We start from the raw sequence: 27,507 nt of genomic DNA, 5'->3' as shown, positions 1-27,507 counted from the left end.
GAATTCCATTGCACAGAGGAGATAAGTATAAACCTGTTCGTTATGTAAAAAAAATAAATAAAATAGTTTTACACCGCATTCACACTAGTTCGAATTGGACCGCGACTTGTCAGGCTGACAAGTCGCGGTCCGTCACGCTCCCATTGTGCGGTACAGGAGCCGTTCTAATAGGAGCGACACAAGACGCTCCGACTTAGAAAAAGGGTCCTGTATTACTTCAGGGCGACCTGGAGGCGACTTGCATAGACATTCATTTTATGAAGTCCGTGCAAGTCGTGCCGACTTCACAGGTTGCCCCCTAAGTCGGAGCGACGTAGTGTGAACCGGGCCTCATATCACTTTAAATGCAAAGGAATAAAAATAAAAAATAAAACTAAATACAGTATTTTTGAGAATTTATTTGATACACTGTGCTTTAGAAAAACAAATGGCATTCAGTTATGTCTACTTTGGGCTTATGGTGGCAATGTTTAAAACACTCATACCCAAAAAGTCTTATCTGAGATCTGCTAATGCAAATTTGCTTACGTTGGGAAAAATTTTACAAATTGTATTCATACAGTTAGATAATCATTTCATAATTTCTTATGTCCAGTTACTGCACAATTAATAAGAGACAGAACAAGCATATAATGAGGAGGAGAGTGTTTCATACAAGTCATTGACTTCCATCTTAGTGTCTCATGTTAACAAGTCAACAATGTGGCATGAATAGTACACATGTGTTCACAGATGACAATACTTACATGTCCTAAGAAAGTTCCTGCTGCTCTCCAGTAACATTTTATTCATCTAAGCTGCAAGTACTCAGAGGAGAGACATGCTTAACAGTTCCTTCTATCGGGAAATAATTAGTTGGGAAGGATGTTCTCCTGGATCATTACTGAAGGAGCCTCTGTAGCAGTATAAAAGTTTTGTGTTTCTGATAGAAGCTATCATTTTCTGTGGACTGGGTGCCACCCCTTGTAATATTGCAATCATCCTACCTTGTATATAATTTGTTGCTCTGTTCCTTCCCATATCATTCATTGAGATCTACAGAAGGCAAACATTTCTAATAAGGAGTTTCTCTTCTGGTCGTGCATAAACCAATAATGATGATGGAGATGTGTAGCGGAACTTTCACACGGGCATTTGCTGCAGAACTTTTGGGAACTTTAATATTTGTCTTCTTCGGACTTGGCTCGACATTGATTTGGCCATCACAACTTCCAACAGTCTTGCAGATATCCTTCACTTTTGGTCTGGGTATTGGGACTCTTGTCCAGTCCATTGGGCATATCAGTGGTGCCCATCTTAATCCAGCTGTGACTGTGGCATTCCTGGTATCATCTCAGATTTCCTTGTTTCGTGCCGTTTGTTATGTCTGTGCCCAACTGTTGGGAGCTGTGATTGGAGCTGGCTTGCTATATGAATTTACTCCTGAAGAATTTCATGGAAGCTTTGGTGTTAATGGGGTAAGTTGCTGTGATGGAAGGGCAATGGATAATAACAGGGTTGCATATGTAATTATGTATTGCATTCATGTATATAGTTGAAGCAAATTCCACAATTTCTACCAAGAGAAGCTTACAAGATACATTTCTTCTGCAGTCAGTCAAGCACAACGTAGGTACAACCTAAAGTTTACAAGGTTACCATCGTGCTTTTGGGTTGTGGCAGAGAACCAGTGCTCTTAGAGAAAACCCAAACAAAAATTAACCCTGCAAGACTAGATTAGGACTAATGCATTAGTGTAATATGCAAACCATTGGTCTATAAGTCTGGTTATGGGTCCTCTGATTATCAATGTGCACTGACAAATTGGTCATGGTTCAATGACATAAAAAAAAGTTTATAGGCATCAAATACATATGGGACTGCCATTGCTGATCTCCTTCTAAAAGTATCACTTGTCTAGATGTCTGGTTAAATAGAATGTCTTAGTCATTGACCCAGAGCGTGTATGCAGGGCCAGGACAAGGGGGGAAGGGGAGTGAGAATTTGAGATAGGGGTGATTTTTTTTCTTTATCAGGGGGTTAACTAGAAGGGGGGCCTGGGGGACAAAGATTTGTGGTGGGACAGGGGGTTTGTACTAGTTGGAGGAAGAATTTTTGCATTTCTGTTTTGGGAGAAATTTGGCTTGCACGGGGAATTTATACTAAGAGGGGTGGGGGTTACAGATTAGTGCTGGATTTTTTTTTTTGGGGGGGGGGGGGGCACTGCATGTATGGCAAAAGTCAAGGCAACCTCACTTGCATAATTGCTCCATGACTGATTTAGAAATGATAAAAGCAGAAGACAGCCATGACTGTCAGCATTACAGTCAAATATCCAGTGTTTTCAGAAATAATGTGTCAACAATGAATGAAAAGCTCTTTAAAACAAGTCCTCATTTACCTCTGTAACTACAGGCACTGTTAAGCATAGTTCACAGCAGAATCACGTAAAGTGATTGTAAATGATCACCTTGTAAAACAACCCATTTGGTTTAAAAATAAATTAAAGGCAAAACATGTTTGTATAGATATGAAAAAACATTATAAATACCCCTTTTCCTTTTTTTTTTTTAAATAAATGTTCACATTCCCTCTGTTCTCAGCTGCATAAGAGCTGGGGGCAGAAGAAGCAGCAGCACACTGAGCTTGCCAGTAAATGGCTGTACCAAAGGGGCGTGTCAGTACAAGCCTGATCATTGGAGGAGAGCAGGCAGAGTTCCCAGCATAGCTAGAGAACTGACCACAGTGTGCTCTCCTGCTTAGTGTGGTCAGTTTTTAATAGGAAAGCCGCTGGACTGCTAGGAACACCAGGGATTTCACATAAAGGAAGCAATACAAAGAGACCAGGAGACTTTCTCATACAAGTGCATGGTACAGCAGGCTCATATCAGGAATATAAAATGTTGGTTAACAAACACTTAAAGTGATTGTAAATGATCACCTTGTAAAATAACTTATTCCGTTTAAAATAGAAATGAATGGCAAAACATTTGTGTATAGATTTGAAAAAAATATTATAAATACCTTGTTTCCCTTTTTTTATAAGTGATCACATTCCCTCTGTTCTCAGCTGCATAGGAGTTGGGGGGAGGAGAAGCAGCAACACACTGAGCTTCCCAGTGAATGGCTGTGCAGTGGAGGCGTGTCAGGACAAGTCTCATCATTGGAGGAGAGTACACTAAGGCTGAATACACACTATACAACTTTTGTTGTTAGATTTCCTTTAGATTTACTTTCAACTATGTAGTGCAAGGGTCTGTCTGATTGCATACAAATTTAAAGTGTTTAGGTTTGACCTCATATTATATGGTTTTGGTAAATCTAAAGTAAAAACATCTAATGAAAAATGTATAGTGTGTATCCAGCTTTAGTTCCCAGCATACCTAGGGAACTGACCACGCTGTGCTCTCCTGCTTAGTGTGGTCAGTTTTTTTTTAGGAAAAAGAGGGACTGGCAGGAACGCCAGGGATTTCACGCAAAGGAAGCAATACAAAGAGATCAGGATACTTTCTCATACAAGTACATGGTACAGCAGGCACATATCAGGAATATGAAGTGTTGGGGTAACAAATGCTTTAAAGTCGCATCCCATTCCCTTCTGTTCCCACTCCCAGCAGTGAATTAGCAGCCTTCCAATGTGAACACAGTGCAGGTGCTCTAGGCTACTGAGAAACCAACTACAACCTCATTTTAGTATATCTGTTGGAAAATTTGCATATAAATGATTCGTGCAGTTACAGAGGTCAATGACTGATTTAAAGTTAATTCTCCAATTGTTAAGAATATCTAAATACTTTAACATCTATAGTCTGAGCACAGGTTCACTTTAAAGGAAACTTGTAATCTGCCCATGCAGACCACTTTAACTACTTGCCGACCAGCCTCTGTAGTTTTACTGCGGCAGGTCGGCTCTGTTACGCGAAATGACGTACCTGTATGTCGCTTCGTGTAACAGATAGCAGGGGCGTGCACACTCACCTAGAGGGGGAGCCAATCAATGGGTCTGCTGGACCCGATGTCCGCCAGGCACCCACGATCGCTCCCCATGGAGACCGAATGGCGGTCTGCCAATGTAAACACGGCAGACTGCTGTACTTTCAGTGATGAACACAGGGATCCTGTGCTCCACCTATTTAGGTTCATCCAGTGAGCCCATCCCCCACACAGTTGGAAAGCACCCCCTATGGATACATTTAACCCTTTGATCATGACACTGGCAGGGTGTTAACCCCTTCCCTGCCAGTGTCATTAGTACACTAACAGTGCATATTTTTAGCACTGATTACTGTAGTAATGTCACTGGTCCCCCCAAAAGTGTCAGTTAAGTGTCCGGTCTATCTGCCGCAATGTCACAGTCCTGCTTTTGTAAACGAGATGACTTTTGCGCAAACCAATCAATATACACTTATTGGGATTTTTTTTTACCAAAAATGTGTGGCAGAGTACATATTGGCCTAAACTGATGAAAAAAATAGATTTTTAATTTTTTTTTTTTTATTGGGAATGGTTTATAACAGAAAGTAAAATATTAATTTTTTTTTCTAGAATTATCCCTCTTTCTTTGTTTCTAGAGCAAAAAAAAAAAAAAAATGCAGAGGTGATCAAACCCCACCAAAAGAAAGCTCTATTTGTGGGGAAAAAAAGGACATCAATTTTGTTTGGGTACAGTGTCGCAGGGCCGTGCAATTGTCAGTTAAAGTATCGCAAAAAATGGCCTGGTCATTAAAGGGGTAAAACCTTCCGGTCCTTAAGTGGTTAATCTCCCTTCCCAATACCGTCTAACTTTGGGCTGCAATTTTGCAATCTTTTTATGCAGCCTTATAGACCCAACATCGGTTGCAGCCTCTACCGCCAGTGGGTTTCTTTCTATAATGAAATGTTTCCAAGCAGAAACCAGTAATCATTGCAAACACAATAGGAACATCCAGCTACAACTCAGAATAAATAAACGCTAGAAAAGCCATTTTAAAAATATGCCTTGGTTCTGAATATTCCCAATATAAACATATAACATTTGAAACATTTTCTTCATTTCTTTTGTGGCTATAAACCTGTGTGTAGTTAAATAATGCACTTTTCCCCACATTACAGGGAAAAAAAAGTCAAATATATTTTTAGTCTAGTTAATAAAGTGAAACTGTATCTGCTCCAGTGATATGTGTCTGGAGCTTTGAGCTAATGCGATTTGCCTGCACTTCATAAACTAATGTCTTGGAAAATATTGTTGAACTAAGAAGAAATCATAAAGAAGATAACAATAAAAGATGAAAAAGAAACACTGCCAAATGCGGAATATATTTCTTAAAGCATCAAGATTAAACCTTTTGTTTCTGCGGAGGATAAAAAGCATATTTTATTAAATGCTGGGGAGCAATGGCAGATCTCTTAGGCAACGCTCTCTTTATAAATAAGTATATACATAAAAGCATGTTCACCTCAGAGCCATCTTACCGAATGGGCATGCTGGGCAGTTGTCCGGGGGCCCCACTTGCCCAGGGGGGCTCCACCTGCCCTGCAACCCAGCCCCAGCCATGCATTAGTCCCGATTCCCGTGTGCATTCTGCCGCCTAACTTAGCAGGTGGAAAGTGCCTGTGCTGCTGTCAGGCCACTTGGGCCATGGAGGGGGAGCCCACAATTGCAGAAATGGCTGCCCGCCTCCACGGAAACAGGCACACACAGTACAGTGGAGTCTGACTCCCGTCTGTGTGTGTGTTCACCGGATCCAGCCACCAAACTTGGAAACGATCATTAGCCTGGCACTGCTGAAATATCGCCTTATCGATTACTTGCATTTTTATTCTCGTGGATGATTGTGTAGTCAGGGCCCCAGTGCACTGCATTGCCCGGGGCCCTTTAATGCTCTTAAGATGGCACTGGGTCACCTGATCCGGTCCTTTACAATCTCATTGGGGAAAGGTTGTATTGCTGTAGGTCAGGAGAGGACTGGGCCAGGGGGCAGAGGGGGAAATTGCCCCCTGGGTCGCTCTGATGCCCCATAAAAAGGCTTCACCGCTTCTGCCACAGACATGCCTAAAGGATTCCTGGTGAAGAGAAGTAAAAAGTCCCCACCGCTGACCTACTGAGTGCGGAATAAAGACAAGGACAGAGCAAAGACCTGCCCCCCTTCATGGATGGTGTAAGCTGTATCTGAGCAAAGGCCGTTTCCATGCCTGACTCTCCTCCTCCAGCCAGCCCCGACTGAGCTGTCCCAGATCCCCCCAACCGCCCCCTGCTGGCCAGGTCGGGAAAACAGATTTGGCCCATGAGTAGAGAGTACCTGGAGCGAAGCTTCAGCCTGGAATGGGGATCAGGAGGAGGCCAGGAAGAGAGAGGATGGGAGGGGTGCTGAGTCGCTGCACCATGGGCCTCTGGTTTGTATTTGCCCCCTGGACTGGAAGTTGCCAGTCAGCCCCTGCTCAAGGTCTTCACTGATACCCCTCAAAGGAAGGCAAGTGATGGACTTTCCCAGCTCATTGCTATTGCTATTGTTTTTATTGTAGACATCCACAGGGCTCCACTGCAGGTGCAAATATTCGTGTTCGCCTGCCGTTATGGTTGTGATTGCACAGGAGACCGCCATCTTTTGGGTCATAAACATGCATGCTTGCACCCGCTGAACGTACTTATTTTTACACAGCACAATGCTTAGTGGTTAGCATTGCAGCACTAGGGTCACCAGTTCAAATCCCAACCACAACCCTACCTACATGAAGTTTGTATGTTCTCCCTTTGTTTGCACACACACTCAAAAGACATGTTGGTAGGTAAATTGGCCCTAGTATGCATGGGAGGCAGGGACCTTAGATTGTAAGCTTCTCAAAGTGGTTCTAAAGGCAGAAGGATTTTCTTTATTGTTTTTTTACCTTAATGAATTCTATGCTTTAAGATAAAAAAAAAAAACCTTCTGTGTGAAGCAGCCCCCCTCAGCCCCCCTCAGCCCCCCTAATACTTTTCTGAGCCCAACCTCAATCCAGCAATGTTGCACGAGAAACTCGGCTGTCCGGGACTCTCACTGCTAATTGGCTGAGACACACATTGGGCGCCATTAGCTCCTGCTGCTGTCAATCAAATTCAGCGAGCTAATGAGGAGAGTGAGGGGATGGGACTGAGCTGTGTCTGAATGGAAAATCACTTTTAGAGATATGCCTGGCACCAAATATTAACCGCTTCCGGACCGCCCGCCGACTTTTTACTGCGGCAGGGCGGCCCTCCTGCGCAAACCGACGTAGACCTACGTTAGTCGTGCGCCTGCAGCTAGGGGGCGAGCGCGCACCCCCACTCGGCAGCGGGGAAGCCGATGCACAGGCAAGCAGCTCCGGTTGCCGCCTGACACCCGCGATTGATCCGCGCTGATCGAAAAGAACGTTCAGCTGTTGTAAACACAGCTGACCATTCTTCTCTCTGGAATGATCACAGAGCGCCTGTGATCCTTCTATATAGGAACACAGGTCTCTATGATCCTTTCACAAGCCCCGCCTCCCACAGTTATAATTACTCCCCCAGGCTCACATTTAACCCCTTGATCACCCATAATGTTAACCCCTTCCCTGCCAGGGTCATTATTACAGTAATAGTGTATATTTGTAGCACTGATTACTGCAGTAATGTCACTGGTCCCCCCCAAAAGTGTAAAAAATGTCAGTTAGGGGTCCGATCTGACCACCGCAATGTCGCAGTCCCACTAAAAATCGCAGATCGCCGCCATTACTAGTAAAAAAAAAAAAATGACATAAATCTTTCCCGTAGTTAGTAGACGCGATAACTTTTGTGCAAACCAATCAAAATACGCTTATTGCGATTTTATTTTTGTTTTTTTACCAAAAATATGTAGCAGAAAACAAATTGGCCTAAAATGTTAAAAAATTTTGATTTTTACTAAAAATTGCACAGGTGATCAAATGCCACCAAAAGAAAGCTCTATTTGTGGGGAAAAAAAAGGACATCAATTTTATTTAGGTATAGCGTTGCACGAACCGCGAAATTGTCCATTAAAGTAACGCAGTGCCGATTCGCAAAATATGGCCTGGTCATTAAGGGGGCAAATCCTTCCGGTCCAGAAGTGGTTAATAGTTGGTTTTTACTATACTTTTCACTTGCTGCCTTATTTGGCCAGCTGTTGACAAATAATGCAGCAAAACTAAAAAAGAGAGGGCAGGACCTCCTGAGAAGAGTTACAAGAATATCTGAGAACTTGCTGGAACTGACCCAGAATTTTGAATTGATTCCATAGTTACATAGTTAGTCAGGTTGAAAAAAAGACACAAGTCCATCTGGTTCAACCAATAAAAGGGAACAAAAAAATTTAAAAATATTTTTACAATCCTATATACACAGTCCTATACCCACAGTTGATCCAGAGGAAGGCAAACAAAAACCCCAGCATAGCATGATCCAATTTGCTACAGCAGGAAAAAAAATCCTCCCTGATCCCCCGAGAGGCAATCCAATATTCCCTGGATCAACTTTACCTATAAATGTTAGTATCCAGTTATATTATGTACAGTTAAAGTGATCGTAAAGTCTCAGGTTTTTTTTTTTTTTTAAATTACAAACTTGTTATACTTACCTCCTCTGTGCAGTTGGTTTTGCACAGAGCAATCCAGATCCTCCTCTTCTCGGGTCCCTCGTTGCTGCTCCTGGCCCCTCCCTCCCATCGAGTGCCCCCACAGCAAGCAGCTTGCTATGGGGGCACCCAAGCCGAGCTGCAGTCCTGTGTGTCCGTTCACACACAGAGCTGCTGTTCGGCCCCGTCCATCTATCTCCTGATTGGCTAACTGACTTTGATAGACAGCGGCGGGAGCCAATCGTGCCACAGTTGTGTCTCAGCCAATCAGGAGAGAGATGGGCGGGGCCGAACAGCAGCTCTGTGTGTGGGCGGCCAAGGGACTCATGGACATCGCTAAGAGAAGGGGTTCATGTAAGTATTAGAGGGTGCTGGGGAGGCTGCTACACCCAGAAGGTTTTTTATCTTAATGCATAGAATGCATTAAGATAAAACACCTTCTGACTTTACAACTCCTTTAAAGCGGTTGTAAACCCTAGGAAAAAAAAAACCCTGCAAGACAAAGGCATAATGGGCTAGTATGCATAGCATACTAGCCCATTATGTGTAACTTACCTTAGAACAAAGCCCCCACACGGACCCCTGGACATCGCTGCAGGCGCTGCCATGATCCCTCGCCATCTCTTCCGGGTTCGTCGGCTCCGGCGCGGTGATTGGCCGGAAGAGACGGCTCCGGCGCGATGATTGGCCGGAGCCGCGATGACGCGTGGGAGTAATTTTCCGGCAAGCTCCCAGCAAATTAATTGAAGGTCCCCCTGGACCTTCAGAGCGCATGCGCCGCTCGCGAGAGCGCCTGCATGCACTGTAAATATCTCCTAAACCATGCCGGTTTAGGAGATATTATTTGTACCTACAGGTAAGCCTTTATTATAGGCTTACCTGTAGGTAAAAGTGTCAAAAAGTGGGATACTACCGCTTTAAGAAGGGATCCAGGCTTTTTTTAAGCAATCTACTGAGCTGGACAGAATCCGCTCTTGAGGGAGTTTATGCCACATTTTCACAGCTCTTACTGTAAAGAAACCTTTCTTTGAAGATTAAACCTCTTTTCCTCCAGACCTAAAGATTGCCCTCTTGTCCTCTGTGATGACCTTAAAGTGAATAATGCAACACCAAGTTCACTATATGGACCCCTTATGTATTTTACATGTTGATCATATCCCCCCTTAATCTCCTCTTTTTAAGAGAGAATAAATTCAGTTCCTCTAATCTTTTCTCATAGCTGAGCTCCTCCATGCTTCTTATTAGTTTGGTTGCCCTTCTCTGCACTTTCTCCAGTTCCCCGATATCCTTTTTAAGAACTGGTGCCCAAAAGAGAACTGCATATTCCAGAAGAGGCCTTACTAATGATTTTGTAAAATGATATCTCTCTCTCTCCACACCTCTCTTAATACAAGAAAGAATTTTGCTTGCTTTGGAAACAGCTGCTTGGCATTGCATGCTATTATTAGGCTTATGATTTACCAGAACACCCAGATCCTTCTCCGCTATGGATTGCCCCAGTTCTACTCCACCTAGTATGTATGATGCATGCAAATTCTTAGCCCCCAAGTGCTTAACTTTACATTTATCAACATTAAATCTCATTTGCCACATAGTTGCTCTATTAAACAGTGGCCATAGCCTGCATTTGGCATAGTTTGCTCTCATGTGCCACTATTAGCACCACCCACCACTCGGTCCCCATGTTCAGGAATTGAGATTTTTAAAAGTTTCCAGGTATGGTTACAAGATTAAAGTTCAAATATTATGCAGGCATTTCTTGGTCAGGGAGCTGTACACTTCAATGGTAGATATGCACAGGGTTCAATATTCATAATTGAAGTGTTACTTTTTTATTATAATTATATAACATTGTTATCTGACAAACAGATGGAGACTTTATCATATTAACCGGTATATGTGGAGTTTTCATCTTTTTTTTTTTATGACCAGACACTGCTAACTGCACATACTATATATGGCACAGCAGAAATATATGGGTATAGACTGATAAACACAATAGGCTCAAATGTGGTATAATTATAGCAAACATTGAGTAGAAATGTGGCATGTCCATTTTTTAGCAATGGGACACCAGATTTCCATCTGACTTTTACTGCTACCATTGTAAAAAGCTGGTTTACCAACCATTAAGAACTATGAACATGCTATAGAAATCTTCTCAAGACTGCAGATATGCTACAGGTGACTGAATTGTTAGGGTTTGATTGCCAAAAAGCAACTGCGGACATGTGACAGATGACTAATGTGGGGGGGTGCCACTATTTTATTGTTTTTATATATGCAATGCCATCAAAGTGCTTAAAGAGGTTGTAAACCCTCTTGTATAACTTTTACCTATAGGTAAGCCTATATTAAGGCTTACCTATAGGTGCTATAAATATCTCCCAAACTTGCACCGTTTAGGAGATATTTACAGCGCAAACTGCCGATGACGTCATCGGCGCAGGCGCTCTGAGGGAACGGCCACCCGTGCCGTTCCTTCAGAGCTCAGTGCCGTGAACGGCGGCTCCCGCGCGCAATCAGATGGCCGGAGGACGCGAACCCGGAAGCGGGACGGCAGGACATGTCGCCGTCCTGTTGCTGAGGTGGCGGCACGGCGGGGGCTTCGTTTTAAGGTAAGTACTACATAATGAGCTAGTATGCGATGCATACTAGCTCATTATGCCTTTCTCTTTACAGGGCTTTTTTTTTCTCGGTTTTTTTTTTTTACTTTACTTCCTCTTTAACTGTAATACTTATGTTACCTCTTCAGTGCTATTAGTGACCCAATAATAAATAAATTCATAAATTTTAAAGTACTCCGTGATCATGTATCAATTCATATATACATATTCATATATATAATAAAGTGCTTTGTGCCTAAAACAAATCAGAAAAACATGCATGCATCTTCTATCAGTGCTGCAATCTTCTATGTTATATGGATATCCTACTCCTTCCTCCAAAGGGATCATCTCCACATATCTACTTTTGCAGACCGATCTGCCTCTGTACATCTGTGAGTCATCTGTAGTCAAAGCTTATCATTTATCTCATCCATCCATCACCTTCATTATCCAGTAACAATCATTTTTGCAACTCTCAGAATTAGGGCACAGAAAAGTATGAACTGTAGTTTCAAAGGGATAGTTTTGAAATCATAAAGGTCATAATTATTTGTTGTATTGTGCTTTGGAAATATACTGCACTACTTCCTTGTTTTAAAGTTAGATCCCAGGATGAATAATGGTGGAATCTTAAATGTCACATGGAGCATCTAATTAAAGAAAGTCAGGAGTTTGTCAATACTCATAATTATAATGATTTGATGTTTATCACTATTAAAATATCTTGATTACTTGGTTGGCTTGACGCATTGATGACCACTAGGCAGGTCATAATGAGAATCTAGCATAGAAAAGTATCCAAAGTAATTGTAATTGTACAGTGTACATGTGCAATGTAATTGTAAAGTACATTGGAGCTGGTTGTTTCCTGTTATATTATCAATGTATTCTCAGATATTGAGTATAAGGAGGGAACTCTGAGAGAGAGAGGAATATCAGATCAGACTAATAGAAAAGAAAAGAGGTGGAGAGATGCGGGGATGAAGAAAGAGAAGTAGAGAGAGTTAGAGAGAAAGAGAGGTAAAGAAAGAAAGAGAGTGAGATTTGGAGAGAGAGAGAGAGAGAGAGAGAAGTAGCTAGAAAGAAAGAAAGCAGTAAACAGAAAGATAGGCACAGAGATAGAGATTGAGAGGTGTCGAGAATGAATGTACGAGCCATGGAGAGACAGAAAGAGTTGGCGGGAGAGAAAGTGAGAGAGAGCGTGGTAGAGAGAAAGAGGGAGGAAGGTAAAGGGAGACATAGGTGGGGGAGTGAAGTGAACAACAAAAAAAGGACCAAAAGAAAGAAGGAACAGCAATCTTTACAGCCCTTGTATATGAGGAGGGAACTCTGAGAGAAGGGCGAATATCTACTAAAAATAGTGAAGGTGATTAGAGTAACTGAAAGGGAAAAGGGTGGAGAGATGTAAGGATGAAGAAAGAGACAGAGTGAGAGAATTAGTGGGAGAGAGAGCTAGAGAGACAAAAAGGTAACGAAAGATAGAGAGATGTGGAGAGAAAGAAAGAGATGTGGAGAGGGAGGTAAAGAGAACTAGAGGTAAAGAGAGAAAGGCAGAGAAAGAGTGGGAGGTGACATCTAAAAAATAGTATTTCTTTATTAAGTAAACATGTACAATGCTGTAAAACAGCCTACAGATTTCAAACGTTAGTCCTTAGTCATGAGCCATGACTAAGGACTAACGTCCAAAACACGTAGGCTGTTTTAGTCCTGGTTCACACTACCGCGACTTGTCAGGCGACTGGTCAGCCTGACAAGTCGCGGTCCATTCTGTGCTATGGGAACCGTTCTAATAGGAGCGACTCAAGTCGCTCCGACTTAGAAAATAGTTCCTGTACTACTTCGGGGCGACATCGGAGCGACTTGCATTGACTTTCATTATGTGAAGTCCATGCAAGTCACGCCGAAGTCGCGTTGCACGCGACTTCATAGGGCGCCTCCGAAGTCGGATCGCCATAGTGTGAGCCGACACTTACAGCATTGTACATGTTTACTTAATAAATAAATATTTATTTATAAATATAAATATTTTTTGGATGTCATCCTGAGTGCCGACCATGCCTTTCCTTACTCTGGAACGTTGGAGGTGTTGTTAGCAGCCTCAAGGTCTGAGTACCAAGGGGTAATGTTGTAGCGCCTATACCCCTGTTTTCCAGAGAATGAGAGGTGTGGAGAAAGAAAGAAAGAAAGAGAGAGACTGAGTGAAGGAGGGCGAAGAGATTGAGAGGTGCAGAGAGACAGCAAGAGGTGTAGAGAATGAAAGAATGAGCCATGGAGAGCAAGAAAGAGTTGGTGGGAGAGAAAGAGAGGGGTGGGGAGAGAGAAAGCAAGAGAGAGAATGGTAGAGAGAAAGAGAGAGGAAGGTAGAGGGAGACATAGGTGGGACAGTGAACAACAAAAAAAGGACCAAAAGAAAAAAGGAACATGCTACAAGCCATCTTCACAACCAGTGTTGGGGTAGTTACTCAAAAAATATAACTAGTTACTAGTTACTTCTGTAAATTGTAACGAGATTACTTTACTAGTTACTGCATTTGAAAAGTAACTTCACTACTTATTACTTTACTTTCCTCTTTCTTAATTGACCGTGTAGAAGAAGATACATGACACTCTTTCTGCATAGAGTTTATTGTTTAAACACAGGCTTTGGGAAAAATGAGAACAAAACATGAAAAAACAGAATAAAACATAAAGTGCAACAAAAAGTCATAAACTTCATCCCTCTCTATTCTTCGAAATAAGGATTGTATCGCACGGCTTGGGTAACGCAGGAAAGCGTGTTCCTATAGCCTAGTAAAGTAGTGTAGTTACCTCCTATAGCCAGTGCTTTAAGTGGCCCAAAAGAGGGGCTGGTACTCTATTATAGCCTATAAATTAGGCTATAATAGTAGGGGGACTCCCTGGTGGTGACTGGTCTGGCTCTGGAGTGGGAAATATTCTTGGGGGGGAGGGGGCAATTGAGGGAGCAGATGTCCAAAATGAGCGTACTGGTACGCTAAGGCGCACGGAGAGGTGGCGGTATGCTCAAGAGCCATATTTGGAAGTGGCGGTTCTGAGTACCAATGCATACCGGCCCACTTAAAGCACTGCCTATAGCCTAGTGAAATCGTGTAGTTACCAATATTAGTATTGTAACTAGTTACGTTACTTCATTACCAAAAAAAGTAATGTAGTTACTGTAATCCATTACTTTGTAACTCGTTACCCCCAACACTGTTCACAACCCATTGGGAAATTATTTATGGCCTTGTGTATAAGAAGGAAACTCAGAGAAGGAGAAATATCTGCTAAAAGAAGTGAAAGTGATTAGAGTAATAGAAAGGGAAAAGGGTGGAGAGATGTGAGGATGAAGAAAGAGAGTGAGAGAAGTAGAGGGAGAGAGAGAGAGTTAGATAGACAAAAAGGTAAAGAAAAAGAGATATGGAGAGAGAGGTAAAGAGAAGTAGAGGTAAAGAGAGAGAGAGACAGAGAGAGAGAGAGAGAGAGAGAGAGAGAGAGAATGAGATGTGGCAAGAAAGAAAGAAATACAGAGAGAGGTAGAGAAAGAGGGTGAAGGAGGGTGAGGAGATTGAGAGGTGCAGAGAGAAAGCAAAAGGTGTATAGAATGAAAGAATGAGCCATGGAGAGAAAAAAAGTGGTGGCGGGAGAGAAAGAGAGAGAGTGGTGGAGAGAAAGAAAGAGGAGGGTAGAGGGAGAGAGAGGTGGGACAGTGAAGTGAACACCAGAAAAAGGACCAAATGAAAGAAAGAGCATGCTACAACAGAACCATCTTCACAACCCATTGGAATGCTATTGATGGCCTTCTTGGCCCTTGTGTTTTAAAACTGATGGCAACCCCTTCTTATGAATATCTGACTTGTATACCTTGTATAAAGATTCACAGGAGATTTACTTATAAAGCCCACCCTCAGTTTCACTCTATTGTTTGCCTGGAGCACAAGCTCATCAGAAGGCTGCTGTAAAAACTAAGGATAGGCTTATTCTGCTCTTTAACTGTACTTAGATCTGTTACTCAAGTTGTAAAACAGAACAACATCTGAAATAGGATGTAAACATATCACATACTGTTACTGTACCTTAAACCGATCTCTTCAAATGTTTATGTATCCAAAGTTCTCATTGGGCTTTATTGGAAAGGGAATGCCAAAAAGTAAGGCCTTACTGCAGTAAATTGTAACTCATCTTATATCTCTGAATAGGAGAGGGCTGTCCCAAAAATATGTAAAATCTGTCAGTAAAATCTCTACAATAATGTGAACATTTTATTTTTGTCCTTTTTTATTAGTAGCAATATATTTAACAGATAGTAATGCCCTTTCAAGCCAGAAGCCGGTTCTAAAGAGTCCCTGTCACCTAACGAATAAATGGAACAGAAATTCAAGTATTTGAAATATTTTGCTTTTAGTGAGTTTCCTTTCCATAAATTATTTTGTATTCGCTTGCAATATGCCTTTAGACTAGGTTCACATCTGTGCAGGTGGTGCCACTGAGGGACCCAGACAAATGCTAGCAGCCACAACCTCCCACACAGAGAAACAAGCCGAACGACTTCTTTCCTGCGTGTCATGGGGCACGGCAAAAGAATGGGCTTTCATGCCCGCTCAAACCGTGGTCCATGTGGCAGCATAGGTGGGAACCTAGCCTTGAACTTGGTAGAAAAAGTTGGTTTAAAAGGAGTCAAATACCTAGCACAGTCCCCTCTCTCATTGCACTTTTTAGCCCTCACCTCTCCTGGGAGTGTCTAATTACTGTATAAGCTAGCCCAGCTCCTCTGCCCCTAACCTACCTACATAACCATTTATGAAGCTGCCGGGAAGCAGCAAAAGGGAATATTATAGAGTGAAAGCTCTGCTAGGGCTGCTGACAATCAAATCTAAGATGGTGGCACCAAGCACAGTCTTAGGACTTTTTGGATGCCTTTGCAAGGGGAGCTTTTACAGGTAAATATGTATATCATTTTTTTAAATGGAGATATAATCTTATGAGAAGATTGTCGTTGAAATGAATGTTCTGGCAACAAGGTCTCTTTTATACACAAGAAATGGCATTAGTAATCTAACCTGTTTAGGTATGAGTAAACATGAGGAAATTTAAACTCATATGAATATCCTTAGGGTTTGAAATCTGATTTATAGTGTGATTGTTTTTTTCAGCCAAGCAACAATGCAACAGAAGGACAGGCCGTCACGGTGGAAATCATGTTAACACTGCAACTTCTGCTCTGCATTTATGCCTCTACAGACAACAGGCGGGATGACAATGTAGGATCACCTGCACTCTCCATAGGGCTCTCAGTTGTGCTGGGTCACCTAGTTGGGGTAAATATATTTATTATTTCTTGATAATATTTGTAACATTTTTTTAAATGTCCAGATTGTCCAGTTTGTAGTTTAAACTACTACTGAACTCAAAAAGATTGCTATGTTATAGGGAACATTTAAAAGTATTATTTGTGACTAAACAGTAGCCTAAAAAGTGTACTTTTTGTCTAGATTCCTCCTAAAAAATAGCAGTGTAATTCCTAGTTTGTAAGTTTGCCCAAGCACTCCTGTGCCTACATGTGAGCAGGGTGCAGCGTGGTGTGTCAGTGTACAGGGATCACACAGAGGCCAAATTAGATATTAACAGTGTATTTATGGGAAGTCCCAACAAGGTACAACCAGGTGTGGTGGGTAGGCACAGCCATCCGGAGCCAATTACAGAATCTGCAAAGAATAGCTTTCAATTAGGAGGATGCCAACAGCTTCTGCAATGAGGAGCGTGAATACGGCCTGGCCGGTCCACACCCACCTTGGAGGTTACTCCAAGCAGAGGATAGGCGTAGTCGCTACTCCTCCAGAACTTCTCCCTAGCTTTAAACACTTTCTCTAACAGAGGGGGAACCTGTCCCTACATTCAGCATTCGCAAAAATGCATGCCAAACCCAGGGGGCAGCGTCTTCAATAGACACTGCCTCGATCCAAGATGGCTTTGGGGTTAGTCAGGGCACAAGCATCCAATCGGACGACTACTCTCTTGACGACAGCAGGAAGTAGTGGAGAAATACATTTTCTCACTTCTTCCTTCCCCTTCTGCACCATTGTTAGAGCCTAGCGCCACCTACTGAAGGGAATACGGACTGAACCTACATACATACAGTCTCATATATGTATATTGGCAGTGTGAGATCTAAGGTACTGCTGCCTCTAGCTGCTAGTCTTAGGAGATTTGCTGATGCCACTACTGTGCTGCTCACTGTTCTCTTTGCTGGAGGCTCTGACATGAAAAGTTAAAGCCCTGCCTCTGCCAAGATGGCCACTTCCAGGGGCAGACTGGCAACTTTCGGCCCAGGGGGCAAGTACAAGCCAGAGGCCCATGGTGCAGTGACTCGGCCCCCTCCAACTTTCCCTCACCCCCCTCCCACTCTCCAAATCCTCTTCCTGACCCCCATTCCAAGCTGAAGCCCTGCTCCAGATACTCTCTTATTTACTGGCTGAATCTTGGTTTCCCAACCCGGCCAGCAGGGGGAGGTTGGGGGGAGCTGGGACAGTTCGGTTGGGGCTGGCCAGGGCAGAAGAGTCTCCAGTGGGGCATGGAAATGGCCTCTGCTCAGACACAGTTTACACCATACATGCTGGGGGGGGTCTGCGCTTTGTCCTTGTCTTCAACCCGCACTCAGTAGGTCAGCAGCAGGGACTTTTTACTTCTCTTCGATAGGAATCCTTTAGGCATGTCTGTGGCAGAAGCAGTGCAGCCTTTCTATGGGGTATCATAGCGTCCCAGGGGACAATTGCCCCCCTGTCCCCTGGCCCAGTCCTCCCCTGGCCACCTCCACACAGAAACAGTGCAGAACAAGGCATGGTAAATCAACAATGGGGAAAAGATAAGTTGCAGAGATACTACAGGCAATAGTGGTGACTAGTCTTTTGTCCTTTGCCTGCATTTTTTGAGCAGCGCGTCCAGAGTTTAGAAACTCTTTAATACCCAACTCCAGGTAGATATAAAAAAAAAAAAAACACCATTATGCAATTAGATTAGGTCTTCTAGCATCCTCTGTACAGAGTAGGAGGGTCCTCATGTCACTGTCACTGCCTGGATGTTGTGGACACTTCTTATTGGCTTTTCAGTAGCCGGGTGCACTTAGGATGCAGAGGACTGAAATGGCCTCATGATTTCACAAACAAATGATGAGTCGCTGTAGGCAGGGACTGCAGCTCTGGATCACTGGTTGTCACTCACAGAAGCGGAGCAAGCAAGGGACATAAATGGGGGAGATAGATGAGTAAGAAAAAGGCTTCAGAAGGTGGGAAGAGAAAAGCTATGCTTGGATATTGACTTTAACTTTAATTTTTATTTTTAATGCAACTAAGGTACCAAATGTTATCTTGATACCAACCTCTTATAATTTCCAGTATAGTAGAACGTAGACGGCAGAATGAACCATGTATGTTTTTCATTTCTGTATTAGTTATTTGCCTGGAGTAGGGTTTTAAACATAAAAATGATCTACAGCTGGAATTATAAATTCTTGCACACAGTATCAGGTTATATGCCCACAGTTTCTTTTTTTGAGCTTTGTTGAAAATGTTTTATTAAAAATCCTCTCTTTTCAGATGAGTTTAAACCTTAATTGCACTATGTGCAGTGGCTAGTTTTAAGTCTATAACCAAATTAGAGAATTATCAACATTATCTAAACTTTATTTTCTTTCCTACTAGTACAATAAATCCAAAACCAAGGGTTAATAGCTGTTCACGTAATACATTTAGCACTTTGCCTTAAATTCTTGTTTGTTCCTTTTTTTTTTTTTTTATATCTGTCCCCAAAAGAATTCCTAATAAATTCCACTCACTACAAGATAACCTCTTTTGGGCAATCTGCCATACTGTTATCTGAACTTGAACAAAATGAAATTCATTGCTGAACTCTTACCACAAACAATTCCTGAAATATTGGAATTGTGTAATATACTTTATCATGTTCATGCTTTCTCATATCTATTATCTTATAACTGTGTTAAATACTAAGCAGAGATCTTAGAGCTCTAATACTAACCCCAATCACAAAATGTGTACAGGCTTGCAAAAAAAAAAATAAAAAATAACATACAGGACATAGTTACAAAAAAAAGGTATGTATACGCTTAAGGTAAATGGCTCATTATATGCCCGGCTGCAGGATTCCCAGGTGCTGGTCTGGCTCATTAAATGCCAAAAAAATTATTAAATCACCATGTTCTGGGCTGCAGGATTTTTTTAAAGGCAGCCTAGCCTGAATTATTGTGTTTCTTCAACAAACCCCACTTAGGAGAAATCCTAGATAAGTGCCTTCCATCCAGTCTTCCCTAGACAGATGGGTAGATGTCTCCCCAAAATGACCAACATTTGTCTCATCCCCTGTTCTGGGACTTGCCAATGTTTTTTTTTTGTTTTTTTTTTTTAGCAACTAGCAAACTGGCACAGGGATACTTACCACCTTCTCTCAATATTTTATTGACAAGATGGGCTCTGTCACAAGGTCAAAAAATTTGTGTGCATAGATGGAAGCCTTATTATCCCATCTTAGGGTTACACAAAATACCCAGTCATCACTAGAGCATGCTATTGGACTGTTGAATTAATGCCAGGATTGGGTTGCTCATGGCTACTTTTAGTCCTGTTTATTTATTTGCAGAGCTACCCCCTTAGAAGCCACAGGATTGATGGGTCCCCCTGCCGCTCCCAGTGCTGACTCGCCCAAACTTACTGATATACCTGTAGTATATAAAGTGGGTTTATTTAAATGAATGACAAAAATTCCTACAGAAAAGGAGTTAAAAAAGTTTAGCAACATTATCTGAAGATTAGCAGTAAATTCTGGACCAACATCAGGATTTGGTTCACCTGCTGGTGGCACTCAGACCTATAGGCTGTATTTCCGGTGACCACCGGCGGATGACTTTCAGCAGCCAGAAGCTCATTGTAATCAGTTATCACCTGATGCTCCTTGCTGATAGAGTATTTAGTCTTTTCTGGACTACTTTTCTTGCCTTGGTGTTTTGCCCATCTGACTCGCATTCCATGCACCTGCATCCTGCTCCTGCCCATGTTCCTGAGCCTGATCCTTTATTTGCCTGCTTGTTTCTGTTCCCGTGTACCCTCTCCCTGTCCTGGCTTGCTCCCTGCTCCTTTGCCTGATCTTCCATGTATGACCCTGGCTTTGATACTGACTACTGCTCTTAGTCATACCCTGTCATTTGTACATAGTTAGCTTGTTTAGTTAATTTAGTTAGTTAATTTAGTGTGTTCTCTCTCACCTATTAAGATTTACTGGTTTAAGTTGGTTTATGGTTGTTATATTGTTGTTTTACTGGCATCGTTCCTTAATAAACCACATAATTTTATATATCAAATATTTCTGCCTGGTGTTCTCTGTGCATGTCCATACATTTCTGGTCATGCCTGTTTCACAGGATACCAGCACTCGATATCCTTGACAACCAAATACACCAAATAATTGCTGGCCAAACAAGCACAGTGATACCATGAACCAGGTATTGTTACTTTTGGGGAGCCATGTCATCTGCTGGTGTCGATCCACTGTGTTTTATCAAGTCCAGTGCAGCCCTCTACCAGGAAATTCTAGAGCACTTCATGCTTCCCTTTATGGAGATGGCGATTTAATTTTCCAGCAGGACTTGGCACCTGCCCACACTGCCAAAAGAACCAATACCTAGTTTAATGATCATGGTATCACTGACCTAAACCCTATAGAGAATCAATAGGGTATTGTCAAGAGAAAGATGAGAGACACCAGATCCAACAATGCAGTTGAGCTGAAAGCCGCTATAAAAGCAACCTGGGCTTCCATAAGACCTCAGAAATGCCATTGGCTGATCGCATCTGTGCCACGCCACATTGATGCAGTAATTCATGCAAAAGGAATCCTGACCATGTATTGAGTGCATACTATACTGTACATGGACATACTTTTCAGTTTTTTATTGATCTTATGTAATATTCTAATTTTTTGAGATAATGAATTTTGGGTTGTCACTAGCTGTAAGCCATAATCATGAAAATTAAAAGAAAGAAATGCTTGAAACATATCACTCTTTGTGTAACGCATCTACATAAAATATAGGAGTTTCACTTTTTTTAATTGAATTACCTAAATTAACTTTTTGATGATATTCAAATTTTATGAGATGCACCTGTGTATTGCCATAGTAGCTCCCTGCAGAAAGTCTCTCTCTTTTTCTGCAGCTCTGCTTCCTGCAGCTTGGTTCTCAGCTCAGCTGCACTGCTGCAACAAAGCCTGCAGCGCAGAGCAGGACTCCGACCTGCTTTTTCTCTTTCTGGCTCCTGGCACAGTTCAGTCCATCAACCACATAGTTCTCTCCAGCCCAAAGTTCCCTAAAATGTGACTTATCCTGTATCCCACTGTGGTAAATAGGGTTAGAGTCCAAGGCTGTGCCTGCAGCCAGTCAGAGTTCTGGTTTCTTAAGGTTTTGCTAAGATGGCAGCCGCTCCTCCTATGCTGGGGATACTTTATCCTCAATCCTGGTGCCATTGAGTGGGGCTAAAGTCTTCCATCCAATGAAAGTCCTTCTCTTTCTTTCTTTGTCTGCAGCTATGTCAGTCCTTGAAGGGAGGGAACAACAATCTGAGGCCATGGGATGTTCTGCTGGGTGGCATTAGGACCCAACAGTGGGCTACACATTATTTGCCTTGTTGATGCAAGCCCCCTGTAATATTTTATTTTAGAACATTTACATCTATGAAAATATAAATATAAAACTCCCATAGCTATATTGCTGAGGATGTTGAATTAAGAAAAGCATGATGCCAAGTATTCTTGCTGTTTTCCTTCAAAAGCTGTAGAGATATGAAATCCAGTGACCGTACCCTTCATCAATATTGCTCTTCAATTACAGAGAAGAAAGACAAAAGTGTTAATTGGTTATATAATACGATATATTACCAATACATGATATCAACAATTCCTGATTTTTAAAGGAGAAATATGACCAAAGCTATTTTTGCTATACTTCTCCCGTGAATCACAGGAGTGCCGTTCCTTCTGCGCCCCTGTGAACCATTTTCAGACAACAGCGGGCTAACATCCACCGTCGACTGATGCCACTGAACTGGTCCAGGCTCTGAAAAGACCCTGACCATATGGTTGGAATCCACCAAGAAGCTTGAATTAGCACCTGGCTTAGCCTCTCAGTAATCCACTGAGAACCCGAGCCAGCCCCTCCCATCCTCTCCATAGCCCAAAGCTCCAGTGAGTGCTGGGGGGCAGAGCAGAGAGCTGGAGACCGACAGTCACAGCTCTCTGCTCAGAGGGGAAGAACTGAGCGATGAGCAGTGCATGATCAGTTCTCACTACAGAGCTGGTGGGGGACAGAAGCAGCATCGGATTAATGCTGCATCCACCTAGGTAAGTATAAATGTTTTTAATAGGATCAGAATTACAATATTTATCTATGGTAAAGAAAAATCTCAGAAACGCAGTAACCAATAGCAACTAAAAAGCACAAACAGCATTACATTTTCCTGCTACGGTGCTGTACTTGATCACTTTCAATTGTTTTAGCAAATAAACCTCATACTAAGCAATATTTGGATTCTAGCTTAGAAGTCATCATCCATTAGCATGGACATTTGTTAATGTCATGTAATGACTCTCAAAAGCCATTGATTAGACTGAATATACAGGTCTCTCCACAACATGTCAAATAGTTTGTCATCTGAGCAGAAGAAACCCTGTGGGAAAGGAAATAATTTGCATGTCAGACCTTATGTGAAGCAGCCATTAACTTTTACAACCTATCATCATTTACGTAAAATGCTCCATAATTCTTACTTACTATCAACATTTTAATTTTACTGCATACTAATATCTTTTAGGCTGATGAATAGCTGGAAAAATGTAACATTTCTAAGTGGGCAACATAAAATCTGATAACTTATTGATTTGCCTGGTTTCCTACCATTTTAAAAGCCCTAGTTATAAAGAGACACCCTGCAGCTTTAGCTGTTATGATTTCCAGTATGCTTTGTGATCCTTGTGTAGCATGGGAAACATTTATATAAATGGCACATAGAACAAATTAAAATGTATTAGTACAAAGTCACACCAACTAGAGGGAGTAAAGGGAGCTGGGGGTCACTTTCCTGACAAATGTATTGGCTTGAAGTTATTAGTTGTCTCTGTTGCAAGTTCCAACTGGCCAGGACAACAGAACACCAATTTAGCAATAATAAACCTAGGTGTATATAATACAAAGGCTATACATGTTAGATGGTCTTTTGTGCTGCAGCTACTGAATAATGTTTTTAAAATCATTTTAAATGCTGGCAAATAATACTGAAGTGCAGTGAGTGAGTGTTCACTGCTTGCCACACCGCAATGCACCTTGCTTACACATTGGTGCAGAGGGCCATAGACTGTCAAGAAGCAGTGTATTTCTATATCCAGGAGTCACAAGTGTTGGCTTACATCCTTGAGCAGCACCTTGTACAAATCATGACTAGGGGATTAAAGATGATTTGTCTCCATTCTGCTCTGATCATCATTCTCCTCCTCCATTATAAATAACCACATGACCACAGGTTGGAGTTAAATGGCCATAGCAGCCTTTTATTAACAAACTGTATACATAACAGGTAAATAACACGTTAAACCCAGTTTTTTACTGAAGCCTCAAGGTCCTGGTAGGCATCAAAGAAGGAGGTACCTGTGTCTGACTTAATTAGGCCTCCAGCCACCACAGCACCGGCTCGGAGACAACCAGTCGCAGGTATCAACATACCAACTACTGGGAGCCGTACCTCAGACGGGTCCCTACCAAGTATACGTTTGCACCATCAGGAGCCGTACCTCAGATGGGTCCCTACCAAGTATAAGTTTTCACCATCAGGGAGCCGTACTTCAGACGGGTCCCTACCAAGTGTACGTTTGCACCATCAGGGAGCCATACCTCAGACGGGTCCCTACCAAGTGTACGTTTGCACCATCAGGGAGCCATACCTCAGACGGGTCCCTACCAAGTATAAGTTTGCAGCATCAGGGAGCTGTACCTCAGACGGGTCCCTACCAAGTATAAGTTTGCACCATCAGGGAGCCGTACCTCAGACGGGTCCCTACCAAGTGTACGTTTGCACCATCAGGGAGCCGTACCTCAGACGGGTCCCTACCAAGTATAAGTTTGCAGCATCAGGGAGCTGTACCTCAGACGGGTCCCTACCAAGTATAAGTTTGCACCATCAGGGAGCCGTACCTCAGACGGGTCCCTACCAAGTGTACGTTTGCACCATCAGGGAGCCATACTTCAGATGGGTCCCTACCAAGTATAAGTTTGCACCATCAGGGAGCCATAACTCAGACGGGTCCCTACCAAGTGTAAGTTTGCACCATCAGGGAGCCGTACCTCAGACGGGTCCCTACCAAGTATAAGTTCTCACCATCAGGGAGCCGTACCTCAGACGGGTCCCTACCAAGTATAAGTTTGCACCATCTGGGAGCCGTACCTCAGACGGGTCCCTACCAAGTATAAGTTTGCACCATACTAACCTACCAGGACCTTGTACCCCGCTTGCTGCCATGACAAAGAACCACCCCAAAAGAAGAAAGCCTCTGTTTAAACACAAACCAAAAACAAGGGCGGTGGACCGCTCAACCAAAAGTCAGAAAAAACAAGAAAATACAAGAAAATGGGAGGGAGGGTGGGAAATATTCTCCAATGCAGCTTTCCTCCGACTGAAGACTTCCTGAGGCCCCTAGCTTGTCCTCTCCCTGTAGCTCCACCCCTTCCTGGCCAAAACACCAATTAAAAGTCCCACCACTTATATTTTCTATCGTACTGGGCTGAAAACTCCCCCTTGTCCCAAACCCCTTTAACCCCTGTCATGTCGGCCCTCCGTCCATGTCTCTTCTCTCCTTTACCCTGGGCCTCTCTAATCAATTAAAGACTTTCAGACATACAGGGACAGGTGAACAGCCCTGGTCACAGACTATCTGCTGCCAGGGCATGAGCTCTTTTTTGCAGATTCACCGGGTAATGTATATGTAATGAGTAGTTCACATACACTCACAGGCCACTTTATTAGGTACACCTTGTTAGTACCGGGTTGGACCACCTTTTGCCTTCAGAACTGCCTCATCTCTTTGTGGCATAGACAACAAAGTGTTGGAATCATTTCTCAGAGATTTTGGTCCATACTGACATGATAGCATCACACAGTTGCTGTAGATTTGTCGGCTGCACATCCATGATGTGAATCTCCCGTTCCACCACATTCCAAATATTCTCTATTGGATTGAGATCTGGTGAGTGTGGAGGCCATTGAAGTACAGTGAACTCATTGTCATGTTCAAGAAACCAGTGGTGAGATGAGTTGAGCTTTGTGACATGGTGCATTATCCTGCTGGAAGGAGCAATCAGAAGATGGGCACACTGTAGTCATAAAGGGATGGACATGGTCAGCAACAATACTCAGGTAGGCTGTGGCGTTTAAACAATGCTCAACTGGTACTAAGGGGCCCAAAGTGTGCCAAAAATATCCCCCACATCATTACTCCACCACCACCAGACTGAACCGTTGATACAAGGCAGGATGGATCCATGCTTTCATGTTGTTTATGCCAAATTCTGACTCTACCATCTAAATGTCACAGCTAAAATTGAGACTCTTTAGACCAGGAAACGTTTTTCCAATCTTCTATTGTCCATTTTTGGTGAGCCTGTGCAAATTGTAGCCTCATTTTCTGTTCTTAGCTGACAGGAGTGGCACCCACTCTGTGGTCTTCTGCTGCTGTAGCCCATCTGCTTCAAGGTTCGATGTGTTATTTGTTCAGGGATGGTATTCTGCATACTTCGGTTGTAACAAGTGATTATTTAAGTTACTGTTGCCTTTCTCTCATCTCAAACCAGTCTGCCCATTCTCCTCTGACCTCTGACATCAACAAGGCATTTCCATCCACAAAACTGCTGCTTATTGGATTCTCTGTAAACCCGTCAGATGGTTGTGCATGAAAATCCTGGTAGATCAGCAGTTTTTGAAATACTCAGACCAGCCCGTCTGACACCAACAGCCATGTCACATTCTAAGTCACTTAAATCCCCTTTCTTCCCCATTCTGATGCTCGGTTCTGCAAGTCGTCTTCACGACGTCTAAATGCCTAAATGCATTGAGTTTCTGCCATGTGATTGGCTGATTAGCAATTTGTGTTACCATGCAATTGAACAGGTGTACATAATAAACTGGCTGGTGAGTGTATATAAACTGAGATGTAAATAGTAAAAAGGATTTTAAAACATTATAACATATTATCACATATATTTCAAGTGACCTTGGGTTCCTGTAAAATAGCGCTTGTGATCTTCCATTTTGTTATTCATATTATGTCTAATACATTTTATTGAAGATTTGGCTTAGTGTGTCTCCAAGGTCACTGATATAATGGTATGTATTATTAATTATTTCTTTTGGTTCTAGATCTATTTCACTGGCTGCTCAATGAATCCAGCACGCTCCTTCGGACCAGCACTGATAGTGGGAAACTTCACCTCACACTGGGTAAGGCGTCCTTGATCTAAAGATGCTAAAAATATAGGATTATATTCAGAGTGTTTGAATTGCAGGCAAATGACCTAACATCAACTTGACAACATTAGGAAATGTATAACAAGGTAGTATTGCCTGCTTTGAGCACAGCTTTCAGTGCAGTATATAAATGATATAGGGTCTGGGATTAAAAGTACCATTTCACTGTTTGCAGATGACACCAAGCTATGCAGTGTAATAACGTCCTTACAGGATGTCTCCAACTTACAAGCCAACCTCAATGCACTGTTTAATTGGGCAACTATGTGGCAAATTAGGTTTAATATTGATAAAAATAATGTTATGAACTTCTTGGAGACTAAGAATATGCATGCATCATACATACTTACTAGGAGTAGAACAGCTGGGGGAGTTAATGGAGGATCTGGGTGGTCTGGTAGATCATAAACTTATTAAAAGCATGCAATGCCAAGCTGTGGTTCCCAAAGCGAGCAAAGTCCTTTCTTGTATAAGGAGAGGTATGGACACCAGAGACAGAGATATCATTTTGCCCCTGTACAAATCATTATTAAAACCTCATCTGGAATAAGCAGTTTGGTTTTGAGCACCAGTTCACAAAAAGGATATAGTTGGAACTGGAGAAAGTGCAGAGAAGGACAACCAAACTGATAAGGAGGAGCCCAGCTATGAGAAAAGACTAGAGGAACTGAGTTTATTCTCTCTTGAGAAGAGGAGATTAATGGGGGATATAATCAACATGTATAAACACATAAGTGTACCATATAGTGAACTTAGTGTTGAGCTATTCACTTTAAGGTCATCAAA

The 27,507-nt window shown here is 42.4% G+C and overlaps 1 protein-coding gene across 1 annotated transcript in view; it reads left to right on the top strand.

Annotated features, from left to right (window-relative positions):
- Window positions 1–1,071: 1,071 nt before the first annotated feature.
- Window positions 1,072–27,507, top strand: part of LOC309546393 (aquaporin-2-like) — a 30,847-nt gene continuing 4,411 nt past the window's right edge. Inside the window, exons 1-3 of the mRNA XM_082246052.1 lie at window positions 1,072–1,457; window positions 16,303–16,467; window positions 26,614–26,694. Coding sequence (XP_082102178.1) covers window positions 1,095–1,457; window positions 16,303–16,467; window positions 26,614–26,694 — 609 coding nt within the window. The 5' untranslated portion in view covers window positions 1,072–1,094. The remainder of the gene's footprint in view (window positions 1,458–16,302; window positions 16,468–26,613; window positions 26,695–27,507) is intronic.

The sequence above is a fragment of the Pelophylax lessonae genome, assembly GCF_965119305.1.
Source record: "Pelophylax lessonae genome assembly, chromosome: 2".
NCBI lineage: Eukaryota > Metazoa > Chordata > Amphibia > Anura > Ranidae > Pelophylax > Pelophylax lessonae.
This window is presented reverse-complemented; position numbering and strand designations above follow the sequence as displayed.